Raw genomic sequence first — 10,730 nt, 5'->3', positions numbered from 1 at the left:
CACTCAAGTGAGTATGTCAGCACTATTCGGGTGGCCCAGTCTTGAGCAATGTCATCAGTGGAATGCTCAGGTCAGTCGAATGATCTGCTCACCAGGCTGTTCTCCTGGAACCAAGGATTGACCAAGGGGCCCCAGCACAACTCCTTAGGCATGAATACTGGAGTACCTTGGGGCATCTGGTCAACCACCCCGTGCAAGAATAACCTGAAGAGGGGCACCTGGGTGGCTCAATCAGTTAAGCATCTGCCTTCAGCTCAGGTCATGATCCCAGGGTCCTGGGATCGAGCCCCCACTGGGTTCCCTGCTCTGAGGGGAGCTTGCTTCTCCCTCTCCCTCTGCAGCTCCCCCCGTTTGTGTTCTCTCTGTAAAAAAAAAAAAACTTAAAAAAAAAAAAAAAAAAGAATAACCTGAAGGGAGAAAAGGGAATGAGGCCCACATGGGCCCAGATGATGACACTGTTGGCCATGGCAGGTCCCAGTGCTGGAGGGAGGTTTAGAAACTTTCTGCCAAGGCACTTCAAAGTGTCTGAGGCATGGCTGAGGGCATCTCCTTGCCTGGCTCTAAGGAAAGTCATGGAAAAGGCCAACCCAAAAGGTACTTCAGAGGAGAGATGACATTAGTATCTCACACATCGGACAGGGAGTGCAGGGGCCATGGGGCTGGTCTGGGGAAGGGCTGCCTTCTCAAGACAAGGAGTTGAGCAAAGTGAGAGAGAGACATCCCTCACCAGCTTTCCGTTTGCTGGTTGCTCCGAGGTCCCCCTCAATGTGCATAACATGGGCTCAGCCCTGCTCACTGGCACTTGGCCATGGAAACCCAAACAGAGCAGTTAACCATAATAAAGTTTGCCACCTCTTCCCTAGCATCCAGGGCCATAGCCAGGGGCCACCTGCCACACCGGAGATGGAACCTGTGTTAAAGGAAATGCTATTTCTCCTTCCACATTTTACACGGACATTTTCACCTTCTAACATTCACAGCCAACCCTTCCACACCTCCTCTGTCTGGTTGCCCTGGCAGACCCCTGGACACATGTCATGAAATACTCTCTCCCTCCATATTCTTCAATGACTCAGATCCCCTAAGTCCCCCTATTTGCCATGCTCCACCTTCCTAGTCGACGGCTCAGCCCCAGGCCTCTTCACAACATCAAACCCCTGACCTGGCATTCTAGTTCTGAGCCTGCCTCTTCCACCTTCCTCTCAGTACTCTGCCCCAGCTCTCACACTCTGACCCACCTTGATGGTGAGCCCAGGCCCATCCTATCCCACCCCAACTCCTTCTTAGCTCAGATTCCCTTGTTTAATTGCTGTCTGTCTCCCTAATTAGAATGTAAGTTCTAAGAGGGCTGGCACTTTCTCTGTCCCAGTCGCCTCTGAGTCATCAGAACTTAGCACAGTGGATGGCACATCCTTGTTAAAAGAATGACCAGATGACTGAGTCATGTTTACATCTAAGGAATGATAAGGGGCATCTTTCTCCCTATATTTTAAACATACACCCATTGCATTAAAAAAAAAGTCCTTGTCTATTAATTCAATCATCTGTGTCATTCCTCGGTCTGTTTCTAATTCTTTCGATTGGTTTTTCTCCTACAGGCCATATTTTCCTGCCTCTTTGAATGCTTGGTAATTTTTTTACTGGGTGCCACTTCTACATTGTTATGTGTTAGGTTTCTTTTTTTATTCCTTTAAATATTTTTTTAAAAAAGATTTATTTATTTGAGATAGAGAGAGAGCAAGAGAGAGAGAGTGCATGATTGGGGGGCGGGCAGAGGGAGAGGGAGAGAGAAGCTTTAGCAGACTCCTTCCTTCCTCACTGAGCTTGGAGCCCGACATGGGGCTTGATCTCACAACTCTGAGATCATGACCTGAGCTGAATCCAAGAGTCAGAGACTTAACCGACTGTGCCACCCAGGGATCCTTTACATATTCTTGAGCTTTGTTTGGAAACTTACTGAAAACAGTTTGCCTCTCTTGAGGCTTACTTTTTAGATTGTGTTAGGCAGAACCAGAAGAGCTTTGATCTATGGCTAATTTGGCCCCACTTCCATGGCAGTACCTTTACGTGATTTCTGTTCAATGACTCTTTTGTGAGAAGGTTTCTCCACTGTGGCTGTTGGGAGCATGAACTATTCCCAACCCTGTGTTATTTCTGGAGATGGTTCCACTTGCTCCTTTCTGGTGGTTCTTTCCCCAGCCCTGCGTGATTTCCTCCCCACCATGCACTGCCCAGCTGTGAGCTGAAGACTTGAGAGTCTCCACAGTGCCCTCTGGAGATCGTCGGAGTCTGTCCGCTCTGTCTGTCTGCGGCTTTCTCATCCCTTGTCCTTCACCTTGCCAGTGGAAGCCACCTTGGCCTCCCTGGACCCCTGGTACCAGCTCCTCGACTCAGGAAACCACCAGGCGCCCCATGGTGGCCTTCTCCTGGACTGAGGCCCAAGCCCTGCATGAAGTTAAGTGCTGCAATCTTGGGCTCACCTCGCTTGTTTCACTTCTCCTGGCGGTTGGTGTCCTGTACTGCCTTCTTCCATTGTTTTATACATTTTGTCTAGTTTTCAGTTATTTCAAGCAGGAGGGTAAATCAGGTCCCTGTCGCTCTTTCATGGTCATAAGTGGTGTCCTACTTTTTCATACACAGCTTACTCTCAAGTGCATTTCAGTAGGCAGCATGGAAGGAAAGAGTGAACTTTGAGAAATTCTGCATCTAGCCATCTACCCTTTCTGGGTTTCAATATCTGTATCTGTTAGCCATTGCTACAATTAATGCTCCCTAACAAATCACCCCAAGTCTCAATGCCTTATATGGGGTCTTTGGGTCAGCCAGTGTTCAGGTGATCTGGGCTGAGCTTGACAGGGAAGCTCTGCTCCAAGCTACAGGTCAGCTGGGCTTGGCTCCAGGCTATAGGCTGGGCTTAGACATGCTCTCTGTATGTTCTGGGATGGAGGCTGAAGGAGCAGCACCTATCCCAGGCATGTTCTTCTCAAGGCAGATCCCTGGAGTGCAAAGAGGCAAGCCCAAGCATGCAAGGCTTGCATCATGTCTGCTAACATCCCATGGAGCAGGGCAAGTCACAGGACCAAGACCAAATTCAAGACCAAATTTAAGGGGTAGGAAAGTATACCCTGCCACCATGAGGCCATGGCAAAGCTTTGGATGTATAATTTTATTACAGAGGGTAAAGTCTTAAGACTGGCTATTTGATCTACCACGGTTTCTCTGTCTGCTTCCTAAAAATCCCTTTTAGCAAGATCTGAGCAAGCCCTCCTCCTAACATCTAGACCACCCTCCTTCTCCTCACATCGCTGTCAAGTGAATAGCAGAGCAAATTGAATTCTAGTAGGGACTGAGCTGGAGTCACCGGCCAGGCTACTTTCCAGAAGATGTCTTGGAAAGCTCCAGTTTGGCCTGGAGTGAACTCAGATGCTCCACTGAGCTCAGGGTTGCTGGACAGTCTTTCCAGAGCCTTGCATCCATTTCTCCCCTTTTAGAGGCCAGTGAACTTTGGAGAAGATGCACTGTGCTCAAGCATGTGTCCATGTCCAAGGCCCAGCTTCCATTGAGAGGGGACCTTTGGAGAGGGGGCTCCCTCTCCAGTGGCTGCATACACTTTGTATATGACCCCCTGCAGGACACCATGACCCAGCTGTCTGTTTTTCTCTCTTCTTTTCTCTCTGCTCCAGGAGGTGGGTTCACACCCTGCGTGGGGCCATACCACACATCTCTGTCAATAAGGCCTTTGGATCCTGGAGATAAGTTCTCAGCAGGAGATCTAAAGTCAATAGACTCTGACCAGCTCTAGAGGGCTGAAGGCACTCAGGTGTGCTAGGTACACTGAGGCTGTCTCCGAGGGGTTTTGGCCAACTCTATGCTGCCTTCAGCATTCTTGAGAGCGTGTGTCTGTTTGCTACGTGTCGGCCCTGTGGACTTGGGGAGGTTTCTAGGATCAGGCTGGAAGGGCTCTGTTTGATCTTCCCGGGTTCTATAGACTTTATGGAGGATTTACTATGTGCCACAGAACCATGAGGGACTGGGTCGACCAGAGAGACTGGACTCTGCCTCGATCGGCCTCAGTCACAGAGCCAGAGTAAAGGCGTGGGACAGACATGAGCCCGAGAGTAGGAGATCTGGGTTCTGACTCTGCCACTCATTAATTGAAGGATTATTTATTCAGTACGAACTTGTGCTGGGAACACGGAGGTGAGCAAGACCTATAGGTCCTTGTTGTCATGGAGCTTTTAGTCTCGGGGAGGGGTGGCAGGCCATAAAAAAATAAGCAAATAAAGAAAGATAATATGTCACGTAGTGATGGGGAAAACGAGACAGAGAAATGGGGGTGGCTCTAGTTGGGAGGTTAGGGAAAGCCCCCTGAGGAGGGGACCCTTGCCACTAACTAGCTCTTAGAAGCCAGTCCCTCCTCTCTGTTTCTAATATTATCAATAGGGGTGTGGATTAGAGGGGCTCTATGGGCAGACTGGCTCTGAAATGTGATCATCTACCTTCTCCCACATGACCCTTTTACCCAGTCCTGGCAAGGGGAGAAATTAAGCCAATTATATGTATTTTCTCTCTGCTCTCTGTGGTGGCAGGTCCTGTATTTATAGGACAGAGATAGTGGGAGTGGTAGACAGACACTTTTATTCACTTAGCTTCATCGTGGTGCCATTCCTCTACCCACTCCACACCCCTCCCCACCTACAGCTGGCTTGGAACCTTGCTGACACTGCCCTTACACAGGCTAGGTGGAAGTTCTCTGCGGGCCTTCTGAGGGCTGGCCCACCCTCCTCTGGCTCTCTATCCTGCAGCCAGGCTCTGGAGTGCTGAAAAGGCTCACGGAGGGAAGCCCCCAGCAGCTCTGTTTCCTTGGTGGGTGTGGAAAGTTTTAGCCCCAATCCTTGCCCAAGTGGCTTCGTAAGGGTGTGAGGCCCCAGCTGCCCATACCGCCCCCTCTCAAACTCTCTGCAGGGCTCCCGGGAGCCATCTCCTGCTCTCAGGGTGCAGCGATGTCCTTGGACCCTGCTGGGTGGGTGGCTCCCTGGAAATACGGCTGATTCAGGTGCTGTCTATGGGTCATCCGGGCTATGAGGGTGACGGTGGAAGGTTTGGTTTGGGAGAGCAGGACTGGCTATCAAGACGCTTTGTATTCAGCTGCTTTATCTTGGGCTCTGACACCCCATCCTGCCTGACTTGCCCCAGCTATTCCTGGGCTCCTACGCCTGGCTGGTAGTTAGCGAAAAATAATGGCTTATCATTTCTCCTGTATTCTACCAGCACGAGCTTCCCCTGCCACTACATTCTGATGGTACTGTTTCATAATATCCCGGGTTTGTAATCGACCATGGGAAGCAGCACCACAAAAGTGAGCAGAAGGTCCCACCCCTGGCACCCTGGCATTGTCTCCAGCACCTACAGCAAGGATGGCACCCTAAGCCCTAGCCCCAGCCTCACCGGCAGCCTTCAGGACACCATCCTTAAGGAAACACAACCCCTTCTATTGGAGCCAAAATCACTAGTTGCTCTCAGCCGACCGCAGATCATGTCCAAAGCCAGGGTGAGTGAGAAAAGGTGCCTTCCTTCATCCGTACTCTGTTCCTGCAGCCACAATGTATGGCTGGACACCTACTGAAAACCTGAAAGGAGATGGGATGTTCTTGGTTAGGCTGTGCATGGGGGGCACCAATTTCTCCCCGGATGGAAGGGCGCGGGGCACAGGGAGGAGGCTGCAAGCCACTCCCCTCGGCTCTGGGGTGGTGCGCCTCCCAGTACCCCGACTTCCAGGGGCACCCTTTATTCCCCCAGCTCTGCAGGACACAAGCAGGGGGAGTGGGAGAGGGAGAAGCAGGCTTCCTGCCGAGCAGGGAGCCTGATGCGGGGCTTGATCCCAGGACCCTGGGATCAGGACCTGAGCCAAAGGCAGATGCTTAACGACTGAGCTCCCCAGGTGTCCCCCCAGGATGGCTCTTTCTGACCCCATGGCTGGACACAGAGAAGGGTTCTCTGGACTAAGAACCAGGGCCCCTGAGTTCTAGCCAGGACAGTCCCCAACCCGTGGTGTGGCTGGGCAAATCATGTTCGTTCTCTGGGCCTCCTTCCAAACATCCAGATCCATGGAGCAGATGAGGTACCCGGAAGAAGAAAGGTAACTAGCATGGCTCCTTGCTTCTCAAAGTGTGAGTCAACAGCCCTGGCATCCCTAGGAAGCTTGTTAAGAAGTGCAGAATCTTGACCCCCAACCCAGACTTCCTGGACCAGAATCTACGTTTTAACAAAACCCCTACATTTACTGGCACATTAACGTGTGAGAAGAAGTGGTGTGAGTGACAAGCAGTTAATTTGCTTAAAGTCTGGCTATCATAATAGGAGCCAGAGGGCCCCACAGACACAGACCTCAACCCCAGATAAAAGGGGCCATTTCTGGACCCGCTGAGCCCCAGTGACGTGGTGGCGGAGCCATCATTCTGTACGGGGATTTTGTGACTGTAGGTTCCCAGACTGGGGGATATTGCTGCAGAGCAATCATGGAGAGGAAATCACTCCTCACTGTGTTGGGTGAGCTCTCACCACTGAGGCCAGTTCCCCCAATAACGGCTCCCTGGTGCTTGGCTGCTTAGAGGGGACTTCTATGGATGTTATCACAGGAGGGGTTGGCCACCCCGAGGGGGGCGAAATCTGAACTTGACAGATGTGTGAGGTGAGCTGCCCAAGGTCACATAGGGCCGAGGGTAAAGGAGCCCTGGGTCTGGGCCTCCTCCCTCCCAGTTCTAGGTTCTTTCCATTTCACTGGGACGGATCCTGCACAAAGGAGAGCTGGAGGGTTTCTCAGGGTGCAGATGGAGGAGTTTGGGGTGGTAGGGGGCTTTGAGGCACTTGGCAGAGCCTCTTCCTGGCACCAGCCAGAGAAGAGGGCGTGGTGGTCATGGGGGTCACACCGAGGTTCCTGTCCGCAGGCAAAAAGTTCCAAACTCAGGGATTAGGAAGATTTTTTTCTTAAAAAGCACTCTAGAAAGGGGTTAACCTCATTTTCTCAGATTTTAAAGCCATCCTTGGCAGTTAGAACCAGCAGATTTGACACCATGGATGACAAACACCCCGTACGGGGGATATATACCTGTCCACACGTGCCCCTGGCAGGGATTTAAACGTTCCACAGCTTTTCCATGAATCCTAAATCAACTAGATTCATCCTGGCCCTTGGTGAAGTGCAAGAGCCAGCAGGCGAGGCGTCCGTTAAATCACCCTCTCTGGGTTCCTGCTCCCAGGCTGATAGTCACAAATTCCCCATAATGAGCCCTCCTGAAGAAGCCCAGACAGACAGCGCCACTAAATTAAGAGTGGAGGGAGCCCAGGGCAGGGGAGAGAAGTGTTTGCTTTGGCTGGGGAAGGTGCCTGGGGCCCGGCCTGCATGTTTGCCTGACACGGAGGCCTGATAAGGGGGCTGTGTAGAAAGTGCTGCGTGGTGGGACCTGGCCATCTGCCGCCCGTCGGGGAGGCCGCACCTGCTGGCCCTTTGGCCCTGACCTGGTGGAACGGGACCCCCTGTCATCCTTCTTCAGCTTCCTTTGCAGCCTCATGGTCACTAAGAACCCAAGATTACTTTTTTTTCCCCTTAAGAATAAAAATTGAACCCTTGAACTTTTGTTTTGATGAATTACTTCCAGGCTATTTGTTTGGAGAACAAAGCTCCCCAGCTGCAGGGAGGGTGGAGGCCAAGAGACAAACACCCGACCGACCACAGACTGGCTTTTCAAGACAGTGTGGCCACGTGGAGAGAGTGCAGAAAAGCTGGGTTATCCTGGCTCTGCCATTCTACTGTTGCGTGCCTCAGTTTCCCCACCTGTCAAAAGGGGGATCAGACTGTAGGCTCTGTACACTAAGGGTGCCCGCCTTTCAGCACAGTTTTTTGTACCACCTGGGCACTGTGTTAGCAGAAGACATCATCCTGACATGGACCTTGGGTTTATGCCTCTTCTTCTCTGAGAGGGTTGGAAGTAGCATCTTTATTATGCGGGCAAAAGCTCAGTAAACATAACTTAAAAATGTTGCTTATGTGGATTTCTTGAGGGGATGAATGATGTTTGATTTCTGTGCATTTGTTCCAGGGGAGGGGAGTCTCCCAGCTCCAAATGCCAACCGCTCGCTCCACTTAAGTCCCGGATGCTACGCCCTCTACTTCCCTGAAGAGTTTCCCCTGCAAGTTTGGTCCTCCTTCCCACATCGTCCACCTCCGTTCTTCTACTGGACCATTCCTTTCAGCATGAGAACACGTCTGTGTAACCCCTGCTTCTCCTTAGCCCCAGCCTCCTCCCGGCTTAGCCCCTGGGACAGCTGGCCCCACTCCCCATCTCTGCTCTCGCTCCTTCTTTTCTTTCCTCAACCACTGCAATGGGCGTTTCGTCCCCCCGCCCCCCCGCCCCCCCAACCCCCCCACAGGGCACTTGTCCAGCCCACCATGACAGGTGAGTGGCCAGTGGGCAGCGTCCCATTCGTGCTTCCTCAGCCTCCAGCAGCCCTGGGCTCTAGCGGCCCTTCTCCGCTGGACCATGTTCTCCTGCAGGCCTGCCTGAGGCCATGCTTGTTTCCCTGCTGGCCCTTCTCTCGCCCTGGCCGAACCTTCTCTGTAGCTTTGGTTGGATCTTCGCGCTCACCTCCAAATGTCAGAGTGCCCCAGTGGTCTGTGTCAGCGATTAGAATAACCCTATTTGCTCTCTTCGACAGGGATTTCACTCAGGGCATGGCACTATAGTCCACCCAGACTCATGTTCAGGGGCCTGCTTATCTCCTCTGGGGTCTCAGGGGGCTTCTGAAAATTCGGATGGGCCAACTGGATTGGGGGAACTCTGAATTCCCCCAGTAACTTCCCTCTGGTGTCCACGCCTCCCTGCCTTTCTGCCGATGGCATCCCCACCCGGTTAGCTGCTAGAGCAGGTGCCCACCAGCCCTCCTGGCTCTCCTTTCCCTCACGACTCATGTCCAACCTGCTGCTGGGGCCAGGCTACCCTCACCCCTTGCCTGGACCTCCCCAGGAGCCGCATAACTGCTATTCCTGGGCCCCTGCAGCCTTGACTGTGTACAGGGGCCAGAGTGAGCTTGCCAAAGCCCCAGTCAGACCACATCATGCCATGGCTTAAATTCTTCAGGGAGCTTTCACTACACCTGGAATAGAAGCCAAGCCCCTTACCCTCGCCCACAAGGCCTGTTGAGCTGGCTCCTGCTCTCTAGCTCAGCACCTCAAATGATCTTCCCTATTTGTTGGTGTCCTTTCTTTTTTCAACAAGGAAATGGAGGAGAGAAGGTGAGCTATGGTGTCACCACAGGCTGGTGGCAGAGCCAGCCTATTTCAGGTCTCAGAGAGACCTTGCAGTGGTGCTGATCCCCGAGAGAGAACAGTGGGCTGGCTGGCATCTCGGCAAGGGTGTCTGCTTGCTGTCAGTGCGCATGATGTGGCAAGGCCGGCCTTTGCCTGGGATGCTCCACCCGTATGCGAACCTCCTAGTGTCTGAACTGCAGAGAGCTGGCCATGAAACTGAATGTGGGCCTCTCGGGGCAGGTGTCACTCCTGATAGGATCCAAGTCTGCCATTTCATCCATCACAGGGAAGCAATGCTCGGCCATCTGCTAGCCTTTGGCTTACTGGGATGAGGTTAAAAGTACGGCTGGGCTCAGGGGTCCTGGGCCTCATCCCTGGGGGTCTCTGGGGAGAGGGGAGGCAGGAGAAGAGAAGGCCTGTCCACAGCCAGGCGCCAGCTGCCAAGAGGAAGATGGGGGAAGTGGGTGACAAGGCCAGGAAGGGCCTTTTCATTCTCTTCCTGTTGTCTGACACACCACAAGTATTTCTTCTTCAACTGTTAATGGTGTCCTCAGGCCTGAGCCTTCAGACGGTGATTATGTCTACAGCTCATTGGTAAGAACCAGGCTCCAACGGGAGAGTGATAATTCTAGCCCGGGACTCATGCCACCAAATCATCACTCAGCCCCTTCTTGTATGGAAAAGGCTGAACAGAGGTGATCTGGCTTTGGGGACAGAGAACACAAGGAGCCGAAGATTTGGGAGAGGGAGGGAAGCTTTGCCAAGCAGGGCGGCAACACCTGGGCCCGCACCCCTTTGAGCCTGTCTTGGTGTTTGTGATGCTGTCTCTTGGAGCTTTTTCCTGGAGGAAGCAGATGCTAGGCACATGTGAGGTGACCACAGGGTCAGTCCTGTGGTTTTTGGGAATATGCAGGAAGCTTCCGACTTCCTTCTCAGCTCACTCTGGCCTTCCCCCTCCCTCACCCAATGGTTGGTGAGCAGAGCCCTGGAGGAAGGTGCACTTACATTTCTTCTGTAGAATGCTCTGTCTGGCCTTGATGAATGCCAGGATGTCCGAGTCCGTCTGGCTGTCCCCGGTGAGAGGGACAGATGATGCTGGCCTCTTAGGGATGCTGAGGACAACCACAAGTCACACATCACTGCACCTTACATTTGGACTCCATGCTTACATTTCCAAAGCTCTTTCCATGTTCAGAGAATGAATCTCACCAGGAGGCTGTGGGACCACAGCCCCTCCACCATATCTGGGCAGAAGCCACAGAAATCCTTTCACCTGCAAACATGTCATGTCCTCTCTTACCCCTAACCCTAACCCTACCTTAACCCCTAACCTTAACCCTAAACCTTAAGCCCATTAGTGGCTTCTTGCATCACTCTTGAAATGAAACTCAAACTCTCATCTTGTGTGATCTGGCCCCTGGTG

The 10,730-nt window shown here is 52.5% G+C and overlaps 1 protein-coding gene across 1 annotated transcript in view; it reads right to left on the bottom strand.

Moving 5' to 3' along the window:
- Positions 1-333: 333 nt before the first annotated feature.
- Positions 334-10,730, bottom strand: part of LOC112816089 (kinesin-like protein KIF6) — a 93,347-nt gene continuing 82,950 nt past the window's right edge. Inside the window, exons 9-10 of the mRNA XM_025862452.2 lie at positions 10,313-10,419; positions 334-5,630 (exon numbers count right to left, since the gene is read on the bottom strand). Coding sequence (XP_025718237.1) covers positions 5,620-5,630; positions 10,313-10,419 — 118 coding nt within the window. The 3' untranslated portion in view covers positions 334-5,619. The remainder of the gene's footprint in view (positions 5,631-10,312; positions 10,420-10,730) is intronic.

The sequence above is a fragment of the Callorhinus ursinus genome, unplaced genomic scaffold (genome assembly GCF_003265705.2).
Source record: "Callorhinus ursinus isolate GAN/ISIS: 27379988/994484 unplaced genomic scaffold, GSC_fseal_2.0 scaffold59, whole genome shotgun sequence".
Lineage (NCBI taxonomy): Eukaryota > Metazoa > Chordata > Mammalia > Carnivora > Otariidae > Callorhinus > Callorhinus ursinus.
This window is presented reverse-complemented; position numbering and strand designations above follow the sequence as displayed.